Source organism: Gavialis gangeticus, unplaced genomic scaffold (genome assembly GCF_001723915.1).
Source record: "Gavialis gangeticus isolate Ggan-Ray unplaced genomic scaffold, GavGan_comp1, whole genome shotgun sequence".
Lineage (NCBI taxonomy): Eukaryota > Metazoa > Chordata > Crocodylia > Gavialidae > Gavialis > Gavialis gangeticus.
Window position 1 is genome coordinate 27299098 of NW_017729026.1, and position 15840 is coordinate 27314937.

Sequence of the window (15840 nt, forward strand, 5' to 3'; positions counted from 1 at the left end):
TGCTCTGCTCTGCCAAGAAGTAATGAGGTGAAATTATGAAAGGGAAAACAGGCTAATCATCAGGGAGAAAATCTGATAGTGAATTATGGGGGATCGTATTTCTTGAAAAAAGTGGGAAATCCTATTATTTGGGACTTAGAAAACTAAACTTCAGAAAAGAACAGTGTTTTATGGACAAAGAGCGAGACTTGGATGACCTATTAGAGTGTTTCCCTAGCTTATGATATCTGAGCACACTTTTTTCTGGATTAAAATTGGAAGCACATTTCACTCTTACACCTTGAAAGGGGAGTGGCGAAAAGTGGTGGTGACTACACAGATGCAGTTTGCAGATGTTGGGTCTGGCTGCAGCTCCCCAAGGACTAGAAGCTGCGTGCACACTGCAGCTGAGAAGCGGGGGGGCTGGAACAAGTGACGGCGATGCAAACATGGAGAAAGCTCTCCTCAGGGGAAATGGTGTCAGGCTGAACTGGGGCAGCAGCATCTCTGACAGAGTGCATGGAGCCGCTTTGCTGCGTGTCCCAGGACTGAGGTGCGAGGTTATAAACAAACTCTGTGCTGCTCTGAGAAGTTGCAGGGCACAGGCATAGTTGGGTTTGGGAGTGGGGCATAGGGACACCTGTTGGCAAGGGCTCCCCAGAGGGCTGGGTCAGAGCTCTCTAGGCTGCCCACAATCAGCTGGACCTGGGACTAAAGGGAGATGCACATTGAACATGAAGAGCAGGGCACAGCAGAATGTGGCATAGCCATATCCCCAAGGTGCAGGCAGGGTGAGGCAGCAATAGTATCCAGACATCCAGTCCCAGTGCTGCCACTGCTTCTCCCAACCCTCCCCCTACCAGATTCCAGCTGTTGGGAAGCTGTGCCAGGACTGGATATCTTCAAGCTGCTGCTGCATTCTGCCCATGTCTGGGGGACATGGCCATGCTGGCTCAGCTTAAAATCCCCCCCCAAAAAAGAAAGAAAGAAAAGTGTCATTTTTTTGCAGTGCACCTCTGCTCTCTGCACAATGTAGCACACTCTTTGGGAATCACTGATCTAATAGCCCTTCTATAGGAAAAATATGTTGGCATGATGCATTTTTTAGTTTTCCACAAGGCATCATATAATCTTTAGAACACAGTCCATATAGTATTGATCAGGTTTGATTTTTATGTTGTTATGTTCTCTGGCTTCAGGTATCTTATTAAAGGTTAGTTGTCATGAATTTAGTGAACTAGTCTGTAGTTAAATAAGTATTTTATCCTTGCACTTCTTAAAATAGGAAAAAGTTGATTGAAGTATTCAGGTAATCAGAAACAAGACAGTTGGAAAAAGCTTCCTGGATTAGCTAGTTCAGCTTCTAAAATCAGGCATGAATCTATACTCTCTTATCCATAACTTTTATTTTCCTAACCTCAACATCTTTTTTAAGGGATGCTAACAATATATTGTACCAGATATTCTTTTCCTGCCAATATTTCCCATTGCCACATCTCCTACTTCACATTTTAGGGTGCTCAATGTAATGAAACTTTTTTTTGTAGGACAGAACTCTAAGACTTTTTGGTGACCATTAGCTAGATCACTTACAGTCCGTAGACTTTATATATCTTATTTGAGATTACAGGTAGATTGTACATTCTGTTTTGAACACCATACAAAAATGAAAAAACGTCAAATATCTTCCCATCAAATGGAAGTCACTAGATTTGCTTTCATGTAAATCAGTGAGAGCCAGCCTTTTTGCCAGGTGTGCCACAAAGTAGTCCCACACCATCCCCAAGTCCCACTCTGTTTCCCTTGTCCTGCCGAATCTGCTGTTCTGCTTCCTGCTCCCTGCCCTGTGCTGTGTGCCTGTTCTGTTGCTCTGTTTTCTGCTTCCTACTTCATCTGCTGCTGTGTTGCCTGTTCTCACTCCTGTCTCTCCCCTCTGTATGCAACACATGGAGGCTGCCTGTGCCACTTGTGGCACATGTGCTGCTGGTTGGTCACTTCCAGTTTAAATGATCTGCATGGTGTACTATGGAATTACAGCCTAGGCACACAAAGGATGATAAATTTTTCCTTCTCAGAATGTGTTTTGATCATCTTGAGAAATTATTCTAAAGTTTCTGATATAGCTGTTATTTCAGTACATCTTTTCTGGGATGTTATGTTTTGTTTTAGATAATCAGAAGATTATTTAAAGATTAAGTTGAAGATTAGTTGTCAGCAGAGGTTGGGCGGGCTACAGTTTCCACTTATTGGATCAGTTTGATTGCCAAAGCACTGCTTCAGATGGAGTTTACAAGAGCTTGATTTGTTTTGCATCTGAAAATGTGATGCATTTATTCCATTTTCCTGTATATTAGTTTATTTAATGCTTTAAAAGCTTTGGTTTTATAATGAATTTCACTGTGAGATGTTGAAGCCGTATTTATGCTGTAACTGAGACCAGGCTGATAGAATTCAGTGAATTCACATAAATGATCTTCCATCTCTTCTAGATATATGGGCAATTGGCTGCATATTTGCTGAACTATTGACTTCAGAACCTATTTTTCACTGTCGTCAGGAAGACATCAAAACAAGTAATCCTTTTCATCATGATCAGCTAGATCGCATTTTCAGTGTAATGGGATTCCCTGCAGGTAATTTACTTTTAAGGTCAGCCATAAAGCCTTTGAGTTGGATTTCAGCAAAAAGGAAATGACTTGCTGTTTTGAATAGCTGTATGAAAGTTGGCAGTATGATGGATGTGGAACCTCTGCACGAGGAAGCGTTGGGAATTGCAGAACAATAATATTGAACAAGTAATAGAAATTTTCAAACAAATACTAGTTTGTGTACAAGTGTATTGCTTATTCTACACTTTAAACTGCCCAATTGATTTTTCTTTTCTAAGATAAAGACTGGGAAGATATAAGGAAGATGCCAGAATATCCCACACTTCAAAAAGACTTTAGGAGAACAACGTAAGTGATTATCTACCACACACAGGTATTAAGAACTGTATGTAGCAGTTATACAAAAATTATCACTAGAAGTTGGCTTCTGTTACCATATTTTTTTGCACATGACATGCACCTTTTCCCCAAAAATCAGTCCCCCAAATTTGGGGTACATGTATTAAGTAGAGAAGCTGATTTTCTGCCCAGGATAGAAGTACCTTGCCTTGATTTTTGCTTCATACTGCAGTAGCTGTGGCATTACTGTTCAGGCAGCTGAGGATTCAGTTGATTTAATGGCTCATTGTTCTTCACTCCACAGATGTTAATGATTGTCTTTCATTTTTAATAATCTTGGTGTTTCACTAATCAGGCAAACCCTTCTTAGGGCAGTTTTGCTGTCTGCTAGCTGCTCCTGGTCTCTCTCCTCCTAGTTTACAGTCTTGAAGATTCTTTAGCTCCTTTGTCAAAAACATAGATCCATTCATAGACACCAGTCTTCAACAATAGCTAGGTTTTAGTTTTAGTTGAGCAGGAAAGGGAGGATGAGTCACTTGAAGATTAGGTTCTGTTCTTGCTGTATACAGTCATGACTCTAGTAAAAGCCTTTATCTTAACTCTGATTTACAGAAACAAAGGGTGTGTTGCATATAAGAAAATATGGTATCTTAAGTCTTGTTTAGGTTTTGGAAGAATATTGTTTTGATTAGTATCCTCTAAATTTATCATGCGACTGTTAGCTCAGTTAATCAGATTGTCCTGTTTTGTAGAAAAGGAAGGGCAAGAGCACAAAGGGCAGCACATACATATCGATAAAGCTCAAGGCCAGCCTTTGGGAGATGTAGTTCTTCTTCCAGTTTTGCCACAGATCCACTATGTGACTGTCGCAGGGCACTAAGGTGTGCATGCTCCTTTAAGGGCAGAAACTGCCTAGAGAGAGGGCCCTACGAGCCAGGCATAACCCCTACAGGTGCAGGTTGCTGTGGCAGCAGGCTAATGAGGGAATTAGCCTGCACCTGGTCAGCTGACCAGAAGAAGGCAGAACCCTGGGCACATATAAACCCCAGGGCTGGAACTAGAGGGTTAGTTCTCTGGCAACAGCCAAGGGGGAAGGAGCTCATAGAGGAAGCTACTTGGAGATGCTTGGCTGCTTGTTCTGATGCTGGTAGGATTAAGGGTCTATAGGAGCTCATAAGTGCTGGTGGGGAGGAGACCCATTAAACTGAGAGAGAAGCTTGCCTTCTTAAAAGGGATAGATGGTAGACCTATGTTATTGTTGTGTTGTAGCCCATGGGCTTGTGTGTTCTGTTGTTATTTAAACTGGTGGACCAGGCTGAGGCTATTGGGGAGGAGATCTCATTGGGGCACACTACAGTGTGGAGAGCCCAGCGCCAGAGAGGGCGCGGAGACAGGGCTGCAGAGAGCCCAGCACCAGAGTGCACGATGACAGGAGGCCAAGCTAGATGGGGGTCTCATAAAAAGGGACAATGTCTAATTGCCACCTGCGAGGCATGGGGTGTGGTATAGGGGAGGTTTTGGAGCCACACATCTAGCTCATAAGACTTTGGGGGTATTGTAAGGCACCTCCCGAGTGTGGGACCCAGTAAAGGGTCCAACAACCTACAGCGTTTAGAGGAGTCTGTCAGGACTGTGACCGAGCAGCAACCTGACAGCAGCCTCCCAATTTTCATTATTTAAACCAGCAAGACGTGGCAGGGGAGATTCGTAGGCATCCGTAGGGTGGAGCTGACACAGTCATGGGGCTCTAGGGACATCACGGCCATCCCTGGGGAGGCTGTATCGTGACAGTGACCTTAGACCAATCATAAGAGCTTTTCTGTGCTGTGCATCAAGTTTATCGCTGTCAAATAATAATTATACCTGATATCTGCATATTAAAAGCAAAATATATATTCCACATGCAGCTACTCTTCACTTAACGCTGTAGTTACGTTCTTGAAAAATGTGACTTTAAGCAAAACAATGTTAAGTGAATTCAGTTGTCACAGTAGTTACCTACTAGCTGGTGGCGGCCAAACAACATTATAACCAAACTTTGTGTGACTCTAAATGAGTATGTTCTCTAATAGATCAGCAACGTAATAACGAAACGGTGTTAACCGGAAGGACATTAAGTGAGAAGTTCCTGTATTTTGAATTGAGTAGATACTAAAACTCCACATAGTGTTTTTGTTGCAAAAAAGGGAAAGCTATTTCCCAGCCAACTAAGAGAAGTGATTGCAACAAGCACCCAGGTATCAAGTGGTCGCTGAACAGCCACACTGTTGGAATCACTGTGCCTGTCTGAGGCAGTGCAGTTATATATTCTATTGAAATAAATACTCACAGTTTATGTAAGTACCAAGAGCAAAAGTTAGGACATATATTCATGGTTTACAGAATAGAGAAAATGACAGGTTATCGATAAGACATTATATCTGCTAGCAAATGCAATACAAAGGGAATGAATCTCTCTTAGTTAATGAGTTTTCTTTACTGCCTGATACATTTCCTGAGTCTTACACTCTGTTACTTCTGAAATGTTTTTGCTTGGCAATTTTCCAGATATGCCAATAGTAGCCTCATAAAATACATGGAGAAACACAAGGTCAAGCCTGACAGCAAAGTTTTCCTTTTGGTAAGTACATTTCCAAAATCATTTTTAATGCTTAGGTGTTATTTTACCTTGAAATATTATTGTAACATGAATACTGTTCTGTCTTTTATTGCTTACTGCAAAAGGGTGTGAGCATAAGGAATTACAAAATTTAAATCATGCATTGAACTTTTCAGCTGTGGTTTTTAATATTTTAACAGATTAGCTGCCATCTACTATGTGCAATTAAACTTGTATTTAAAAAACTTGAAGACTGGCTACATACTAAAGATGGCTGAAGTGATCTGTATAGTTGTACATCAGTTTATAGATTATATCCATATAGCGGGGAGAGAGCTTGGCATCACCTTTCCTCCTGGAGGGGGAATGCTTTCTCTCATATGACAGCAATGCTATCAGTATGGCTGTGACAGACTGAGTTGCTGAGATGACAGATCCAGGGGTATGTGCATAAATGCAGTGTAAAGTTCCTGTGTGCACTTCTCTGGTCCTAGTGCAGCCTCTGTGCAGGACAAGTCCCTATGCACAATTACAGCTCTTTTCAGACTGCTTTTTCATGCATTAGCCATAACTAACACCAATGGGCCTTGCATTTGGGATCTTGCTTTCCTCTATGCTTCTCTTTCCCTGTTATGGCAGCAGTAGGGGATAGCAAAGAGTTTCTGTGCCATCTCTGCCATCAGGGGATCATTTTTTAGTTGGGGAGATCGTCCATGGGTCTGTGGTACTGCTTTTAGGTCCAGTTTATTTCAGTGTTCTGCTCAAACCAATGCACAATTAATTAAATTTCTTATGCCAGCAGAACTCCATAGTCATGATACTATAGAAGGTTATTGAAATGAAAAGTTTTGCACTACATGAAATGCCATTTTTTCTTCTGTAAGTGTGCTATTTGTAGCTTACCGAATCACGATGAAGGGGAAGTGTACAAGCCGGGGGTTTCAAAACTGGTCATTTCCTAAGCTGTTGACTGTTTGTGATGTTCTGTTCTACAGCTTCAAAAACTTCTCACTATGGATCCTACAAAAAGAATTACCTCAGAGCAGGCTTTGCAGGATCCCTACTTCCAGGAGGATCCACTACCTACATCAGAGTATGTCTTGCTTTTCCTGTGCTTTTTACTGGGATGCTGCTTTTCTGGTGACCATTTAAAATGAAGAAATATGCTTGTAGCTGAACCAGTTTCCCTCACCCCCATGATTGTAACTCAAAACTTTTCAAGACAACCTGTAGTGTAGGAAAGAACAAAAACTTTGAAATTGCTTTACCCAGTAAAGATGGGAAGATGAAGGAACAGAGATGATTCTCAGAAACCTATTCTGTCCCTTTGGGGCATCTGTCATTCAGAAAATGTATAAAATACACTTAGTTCTGATTTATTTTTGACAAATCAGACTTTATTAGAATCCACAAACTCTCCTGCTCAGAGACTGTGAATTCTGCCAGTAATGATATTGTGATATGGTTAAATAATTTCAACTGGTGTTATACAACTATCAAAATCCTTTTGAGCTGGTAGGAATATCTTCCACAGCAAAGGTGTCAAATGTATGCCTACAGCAGGGAATGGCAAAATACGGCCCATGGACCAGATCTGGCCCACCAGGCTATTCTATCCAATTTGGGGGGGGCAGGACTGAGGAAATGACTGCAGAAGGTGGGGGGAAAGGGCAGTGAGTGGGTGCACAGAGTGCAGCAACAGCTGGGTGGGAACACAGGGCTCACACCAGTGTCCTGGGGCCAGTGCTGGCGGGGCCCAAAGTAGGGTGGCAGGAGCATAGGACTGGGCCGGCAGGGGCTTTGTGAAGATGAGTTGGCTCCCCCCATCTCCCTGCTGGCTAAGCCCAGCCCAGTTCCATAGAGCCCCTGGTAGCCTGCGCCCCACCCTGGGCTCCCAGTGACCCTGGCCCTGGTGCAGGCTTTGTGCTTCTGCCCAGCAGTCGCTGTGCACCGCACACCTGCTCACTGCCACTCCTCCACCACCTGCTGCAGCTATTTCTCTGCTTTCCTGCCTGCCGCTCCTGCACCACGTGAGTCCCAGCTGCAGCGCCAGGCTGCAGGACTCAGCAGGAACCAGTCCAGCCCCCACAATTCTCAGCTGGCTCCATGCAGTGGGCTGGTCCAGTTCCTGCTGTGATCTCAGCTGTACATCTGGGACGTGGCACTGGAGTGGCAAGGGGGGGGGGGGACAGGGGAGGATGGGGAAGTGGCATGAGAAGGGCAGCAGTGGCAGATGAGAGGAGGGAAGTGACGGTGAGCGGGAACACAGTGCCCCAGGGCCTGCTGTTGGGGTGGGTGGGGAGGGCTGTGGGCAAGCCCTTCCCTTCCACGCAATGCCACAACCAGCCACCCTCCTCCCACACTCACATCCCCCCACCAACCTCATACCCCCACACATCGACACCCCCCCACATGCTCCCCCACCCCACATAGACACACCTATACCCCTCATGCCTATCCACTCCTCCACAAACCCCAGATACATACCCACACCCTCCCCCATACCCCAATTAACTACACACCCACAAACTTATACCCACCTAACCACCCCCTCCCACAATATACAAGAGTAAGACTTCATTTTAAGCTATTATACTATCACCTGTATGTACACTACACAAACACATGTAAAATAGGACAAAAGTATTTTTTTAAATGAAATTAATGTTGTAGTACATGTTTGATTTTTAGAATATAATTTGGTATTTTTCTGGTTCCGAGATGGCGAAACCCCTTGCTGCAAGTAGTACTTATGGGGGGCAAAGAGAGGGACTTCTGGTGGCAAAGGTCAGGGTTAGGGGGCGGGACTTCTGGTACCAAGATAGCAATCAGGAGGCAGGGCACCTGTCAAGGGGTGCATCCCTCAATGGCTTGCCATAACTCAGGAAGTGGCCCTCCACCTGAAATAATTGCCTGCCCCTGGCCTACAGGCTGGATCAAGCCTAAATAGCTATGCCATCTGGGTTGCAGGTGGCATAGCCACCATTCACCCCACTTGCTGGGTCCAAATCCAGTCAGCAAAGAGCCCTGTGGTTCAGCTCTGGCCATGGAGATGTAGTGCATTTGACAACTTGTACGGCAGGTTGCCTAAAATTTTCTATTATAAGACTGTCACTACAACTTTTAATCATTTAGACTGAAATTTTCCATGCCTGGTATCTGACTCAGGTTGAATTTTTCTGGAAAATTTTACCTGAAATGGCTTGGCCCATGTTGTTATTTTGCCCACATTAAAAATCTTACTAACATGTTCCTGAGAGGCTCTAGTTTTGGATCATAAATTAGGGAGCGTCTTTCTGTGGTTTAAGGTATTTATTATTTGCTGCCTCTGTGAAAGTCCACTCAAATTTGGTTTAGTTTTAAGCTTCTGAAAAATTTCAGTTCAAGCATGCTCTGTAGAAGCTTGTTAGTTTATCTTCCGAGATTTACAAAGATTCTTATTGTAACTGGGCATGCTCCATTCCAGGACTGGAGGAGCTAGTAGGACTTTGCCTGCCCCTGCTCCCCCCACGTGCCAGGACAATGAAGTGTATCCAGTGACAGAAACTGAAAGCAGCTAGAGGAACTGAAAAATTCTCTCTTCTGCTCTCATTGCTTAGGAGAGAGGCATTGGGGAGAAGATCAGACTGGAGATGACATGGGTTGTGGGGGTGGTAAAGAGAGGGTATTGAGAAGAAATAACAGCAGGGAGGGAAATGTGCAGGGGAAAAGGAAGAAGGATTTATAATCAGTAGGCACTTTCCCACACTAGGATCTGGAATAAAAGTCAGAATCCATCATTGCTTTGCTTTCAGCAGATAGCTAGCAAAACATCTCTCATTCCTGTCTAGTGGCTGGTCCATCTAGAGAACAACAGATTACTAAAGAAGCCAACAACTTCATCACCTCAAGTGCTAGAGGTCTATTGCTGTGGATCTAAATGTTCCAGCTCTGCTGTCGATCTGTATGGAGGATCAGAATGGTTCCACATGTTGATCTGGGCTTGACTAGGAAAAATGTTTTCTTTAGGAGTTTTTTTGTTCATCCTTATGTTCTTGAAATTGAGTTAGCCCAAATTATTTGATATGCCAATTAGTAACTAGTAGAGATACAGTTTAGCACTTTCAAAACGCTGATTGGGTTGTAACAGAAGTGCCTTCTTAGAGCCAGCCACCACCAAGAAATGTTGAAATTCAAATGGGAATTGGTCTACCAGTGTCTCTCTCTCAAGTATTTATATGCTGCTGTCCCAGACTGATCTAGTTCCCTCAGATTTCAAAGCAATCAGGTAGCATGACAATTAAGATGCTAAAACTGCTTACTCTAGATACTAAATGGTGTTTTGTATTTTGTTAGTTAACTTGGTCTCAAAGCAATTTTTTTCCCTATGAAAGGCTTCAGAGACTGTATCCAGTTTTACACATATCAGCTAGGATGTATGGAGCCTGATCCAAAAGGGTTGAAGGCAATGAGAAGGTTCCCATGACATTAACTGGCTTGGAACAGGTTTTCACTACACTGTGCCATACATACTCCCAGCCAAATGCTGCAGAATTTCTTGTTGTTTTGAATGACCAAGTGAACAAATGTGGTGTCCTGACAGCAAATAATCGTTCTGCCATTTGTACTCATTCAGATCTGCTGTGAATTCTGAAGGCAGGCAGCAGGCCAAAAGCAAGCAGAGTTCAAATTAAAATCAGTGCATGTCCTGCTGTATTTGTATGTTGGATAATTCAAAGTGCCACTTACTCTAATAACTAGGACTCATAAAAGCAAAAGAAAAAAAAACCCTGAAAGAGATGGTGTTAAACGAATTTACTGTTTTCTTTTAATTTGCTGTTTATTGTATTTCAGTGTGTTTGCTGGCTGTCAGATTCCTTATCCAAAACGAGAATTCCTCAATGAGGATGAACCCGAAGAGAAAGGGGATAAGGTATAGTAAAAAATACTGTGTCTAATGTGCAACAAAAATGTAATGATGCCTCTAAGGGAAAACTAATAGAACATGGGCTGTTACTCAAGAATGTATTTTCCAGGCAAGACCATCCCAAAATTACTTTGTTGGTACATTGGAAAGTATTTAATTAATAATACATGGTAAATTGAAGTGAGTCAGATAATTTGTGTTTTCTTTACACTTAATACACAGCCTGTTAGACACCATTAGCACTAATGTGACAAGAAGAAGAAAAAGGAAGGGGCCTTATTCTGTAATCAGTAAGCACCCTGATGGCTACATGTTAAGGGGCTATTATTGATCAAAGAGGAACCCTTTGACTCTGCATGTCCTCTGATCAGGGTGTTCCATACAACAAAGGTGTCCAATTTGATTTAAAAGTATGCTCAGCAATAATGCATTTGAAAGAGTAGTGTGTGCTTTTTCAGCCACTGTTGATTGATACCCATTGTGAGACAAAGAGAAATGTCTAGAACAGGGACATGATTAATCTACTAAGTACAGATGATACTTTTGCCTAGCTTGTTTTCAAGTGTAGAAAACCCACAAAGCCTAATTAAGATACCATAAAAGTCATGATACTGATATGGTTAAAATTCAGTGACTGACTTTGCTTTTTTTAAACTCCTACTACTTACCAAATAAGAAGAAACATCATGAGGTAAAATACATTTAAAAGTAAATATTCGCATCTTCTTAGGGACTTTGTATTTGTTAAACAAAAATGACATAAGAGCATGCATATTTAAAGCAGTTTGGTTTTGTAAATGGCCTTTGAGGCTGGTAGGGACTGTCACATATGTAAGCATGCTGTAAATAAAGGTCTTGCAGAACATTTAGTTAATTTAGAAGAAAAAAGGACATTTTTAGAATATATATTGCTTACTGAATCCCTTCTTACAGTGAAAAGTTATTTTTAAGCCAGTCTGCAGTATTATAAAAATGGATTTTGTGCCATGTTTTGGTACTTTATAAGGTATCAAAAAGGCTAAAAAGATCTTTAGCAGTATTTTCCCCCTCTTTTTAAACCATATTTAAAAATAAAAACAACAACAACCCATAACACCACTTCAGTTATGTCAAATTTGGTTTTGGGTTTCCTGGTTTAGCTGGAAGCCATATGGAGGGAAATCCTCTGAGCTCATAGCCAGTTAAAAAACAAACCTTTTAAAAAAATATTCTTTTTCTAAAATGGTCATTAATCAGTGGTTAAATAAGGATTCACAGACACAAACTAAATCCTAAGATTTTTCTAATTAAAATCTTCTTCTTTCAGACATGCAGCTGGATTTTCATTTTAGTAACAGGGGCATAGATAAGAGGATGGTAGTGCTGGGTAATATGCTGCTGTCCTTAGGCCTTTTACTATATAATTAGTTTAGTTTTTTCACTGAGCTATGCAACTGCTGAATATTGGGTTTACTTTACCAGGGGAAGTGCGGACACAACATATTATGTTGTCTCATAACTACTTCAATGACAGCTTTCTTCCATGGGGATCTCTGGGTAATCATTTCAAGATATGAAGCCTACTCAATGAAAATAGCAAAACCCTTCAGTGCAGAGGTCATAAAGGAACATTAATTCTTGAACTAGCTGTTACTTAAAATACAGTTTGAAAACACATTTCTTGAAACATATTTGAATTAAAGCTAATGATTTGCAACTGTAATTTCAATGAAACATCATGATGTGATCATAGGAAAAAGTAAGACCTAAATGTCCAGTAACATCAAAAATATTTTTTATTTTACAATACAGTAAAATGCTTTGATGACCTCTAACTAGCATTTCAAAACTTTGGAAACCACTGCCAGTACCTATTGATGCTACCCTGTAGTGCAAAGGCACATGGGAGTCTGTAATAGAAACTGCTCCCCTGACTTAGGCCAGATTTGTGCTAGAAAATTTGCTGGGATAGCAGTATTGGTTGCAAGTTACAGTGTATGATTTTCTTATTTCTATACCAGTCAGTCTTAGTATGTGGATAGTGCTATACAGGCAAAAAAGTGTTTCTGCTGGTTGTCACTTACAGGAAACAGCACCTGCAGTTTCTTTCCCAGTCTGTCTTGAGCAGTCCTTCTAAGTGACAAGTTTTCACCTGCCTTTCTCCCATACTGGTATGCTTCAGTTCAGTCCAATTTAGCCTGCAACATAGAGCTACCCCACTTGTTCTTTCATCCATCATACTGTCACAGCTATGTAGCCAGCAATGCCTTAGGCCCCTTTGCAGTCCCTCTCACATAAGAGGCTTTGCACTTACACTTTTCTCTTGGTGGAATCCCTGGTTCTACCAGTCAGACCAGATGTATGGGCAGGAGCAGTTCCTGGTTCTGTTTGTGTTAATACAGACCCAGCTGTTTTGGGCACCTGTAAAAAAACTTCTCCTCTGTAAATCTGTCTCCAGTGGCTAGTTTAAGTGACTCAAAAGAAGTGTTTCCAAATATATTGTCTGTTTGTTCAAAGGCACATAGCAATCAGAGAAGAGAGTTAAAACAACAAATACCATGTATTATCTGGTCTTACCAAAACTTTATCCTTGGAAGTCTCAGAAAATTATGCTCAACCCAGACACCCCTATCTTTCGGCTGGAAGAGACATTGCACTGCTGCATTCTTTGCCCTTCGGTCCCAGTGTGTGTCTGTCAGCGTCAAGCAGCTATAGACTGTTTCGTCTCTTCCTTTTGGGACTGCTTTTAACTATTGTTAGTCCTTTGAGCGTTGGACTCTAGCCTCGGAAAAACAGCTGTGTGACTCATGGCTGGTACCTGGGAAGACTTCGCTGTTTCATTCAAGCTGTCTCGACTGACCATATTTTTGTTCCTGCTTGCTCTTCCTGGCACCCCTCTAGACTGGAACACGGGGTAGTCCAACCAAATAATGTTAATTAGTTAAATTGCAATATAATATTCATAAAAATAGCTTCCATTTTGGAAACTAGGAAACACTCTACCTAAAAGCACTGTTTTGTTGCCTGTACTAACAGGGTTAGCTGGTTACAGCTGTACTGGCAAACCTTTATCTAGTGTAGACTAAACCTCTACTTCTTACAAATGCAGCAGGAGCAGCAGCTCCATCACATAGATATTTCAAACCACTGAGGTAAGTTTCATGCCGCCTTTATCAAAAGTCAGAGGAAACATGGACTCTGCATTTCCCTTCAGTGCTTGGCAAGCCACTAGCCCAAGTCATGGGAATTCCCACTCTTTCAGTTTTTTGTGCAGTCCAGGTTTCAACTTGGCAGCTTTCACGATTTGCAATAAAAATGGTTCAGCTTACATCCAAGCACCCATAGGCAAAACACCCCTGCAACATGTTACATAACTGATTTTTTCTAAGACCCAGACATCTTAGAACTGTGACACAAAAGCAGTCTTAATTAGGATCATCATTTATATAACTAATAATGGCTCAGTCTACACCAGTAGATAAATAATGTCTTTTAAGAAAACATTCAATAACAGTAACCTTAAAATTGTTTAGGAAGTTAGCTTGTTGAAGTCTCTCTTAAAATAGGAACTGTCTCTGACTGGGTCTGAGGCATACAAGCAGTAGGAAGCTTTCTTGGGTCACTGAACGTGTATGTGAAACATCAGTTACTCCTAGGTACTTGAAAATGCCGGATAATCTGTGCTTCTCTCCACTCCTAAATACGTTCATTCTTATGAATTTCCTCTGGTGTGTAACTTGTGACATTGCCACAATGTATGCCACCAGTGCACATTTTGACTTAATTTTACAGTGGTAACTAAATAGCTTTTGGTTAGTGAGACTGTCAAAAAATTTCTGCCAAAGGCAGTTGGTTTCAGCAACTTATGAAAAGTTAGTTACATCAGCTTTCTATAAAAACTGACCACATCCAAGCTTTGATAAATGGTACCTCAATAAATGTATCCCCAAACAACCTTGTAATGAGTTCTCAATTCTATAACATTTTATAGTGTTTACTGCAAAGGCCTTAACTGCTTTGTACGGCATCTGAGAGTTTTTATTTAAAAGTAGATTTAAAGCTGCAATAAAGAAATGTTTTTCTTTGTGGAGTGAGAATATTGTATTTAATATAAACAGTAAATAAAATAGTCACGTTTGTAGTTGCCTTGGCTGTATACCGGTGCCCTCAATTGGGAGCCTCTGCCAAGCCCCAAAGCAGAGACAAGAATGATGCAGTTGAGATGCTCCTTACAACTAAGTATCTGTCGATCCCTGGCCCATCACAGTCCACTTATTTTCCCATTCCTTCAAGTCATTACTTCTCTGCTATCAATACAGTGTTGTTTGTTGTCCTGTTCCCACAGCCACTCTACCCATTCTTTCTCTCCTATTTGCTGCCAGACCCTCCTGGTTTTCATTTATATTCCTCCCTCCTACCCATCTTTAGACACCCTTGTCATTCCTCATTCTACCTCAGCCTTTGTACTGCCAGAAAACTTTTATTTTTCTTCAACCCTCTATCTTTGGACTATATGCTGTTTTCCTCCTCCTTCTTACTGCCACCAACAAAACTCTTCTGTATCTGCTATACCATGTGTGGCTCTCTTACTAAGGTATTTCTCATTGCAAGATGTAAGATGCAGAACTGTAATGCAGTAGTGAGATGTGTTCCTCATTTTGCATGGATGTGCTGCATGCCTAGGGACAGTTCACTTTGTGTCTATGTCTCTGTAAAATGGGAATAATGCTACTATCTGACAAAACTGCTGTGATGTTTAATTCATTGCCTGGAAAGCTGTTTTGAATGTTGGGTGGAAGGTATCAACACACTGCTATTTATTATTGTGCCCCACTGCTTCTTCTCAGTATACTACAGCTTATTTATAGCAGTTCATAATGAGACCAGAAGTCAGGGTAAATAATGCACCTTAAAGGCTATAATTTATATAGAGAGCATAAGCTTTTGTGAATTTGATCTCACTTCATCAGATGCTGTGAAAGGACAAGCATAGAGCAGTGTATAAAGTGAAGAATATGACCACCATTTTCTTGATTGTGCCTTCTACCCTCCTCACAATTAATATGATCCTGATTGACCAGATAGGGTTAGGAGTTTAGGCAGATTCAAAACACCTTGAGAGGTTTGGATACCTTCAAGTCAGCTGGCCCTGACAATCTACACCCTAGGGTACTCAAGGAGCTGGCGAGCATCATAGCCCAGCCTCTAGCATGGAACTTTGAAAACTCTTGGTGCTCTGGTGAAGTGCCCGAAGACTGGAAGAAGACCAATGTGGTGCCTATCTTAAAGAAAGGGAGGAAAGTGGATCCGGCTAACTATAGGCCCATCAGCCTGACTTCTATCTCGGGGAAGATCTTAGAAAAGTTTATTAAAGAGGCCATCCTTAATGGACTGGCCGACGCCAACATCCTGAGGGATAGCCAGCACGG

At 41.7% G+C, this 15840-nt stretch overlaps 1 protein-coding gene across 7 annotated transcripts in view; it reads left to right on the plus strand.

Moving 5' to 3' along the window:
• The window catches only part of CDK19 (cyclin dependent kinase 19), a 281950-nt gene that overhangs the window by 238390 nt on the left and 27720 nt on the right, over positions 1 to 15840 (plus strand). For all 7 annotated transcript variants that reach the window (XR_002097931.1, XM_019520090.1, XM_019520086.1 and 4 more), the window contains 5 exons: positions 2469 to 2612; positions 2867 to 2936; positions 5475 to 5547; positions 6522 to 6619; positions 10360 to 10438. Coding sequence is in view for 6 of the 7 variants with exons in the window: in XM_019520090.1 (XP_019375635.1) it covers positions 2469 to 2612; positions 2867 to 2936; positions 5475 to 5547; positions 6522 to 6619; positions 10360 to 10438 (464 nt within the window). In the remaining variant the exon portion in view is untranslated. The remainder of the gene's footprint in view (positions 1 to 2468; positions 2613 to 2866; positions 2937 to 5474; positions 5548 to 6521; positions 6620 to 10359; positions 10439 to 15840) is intronic.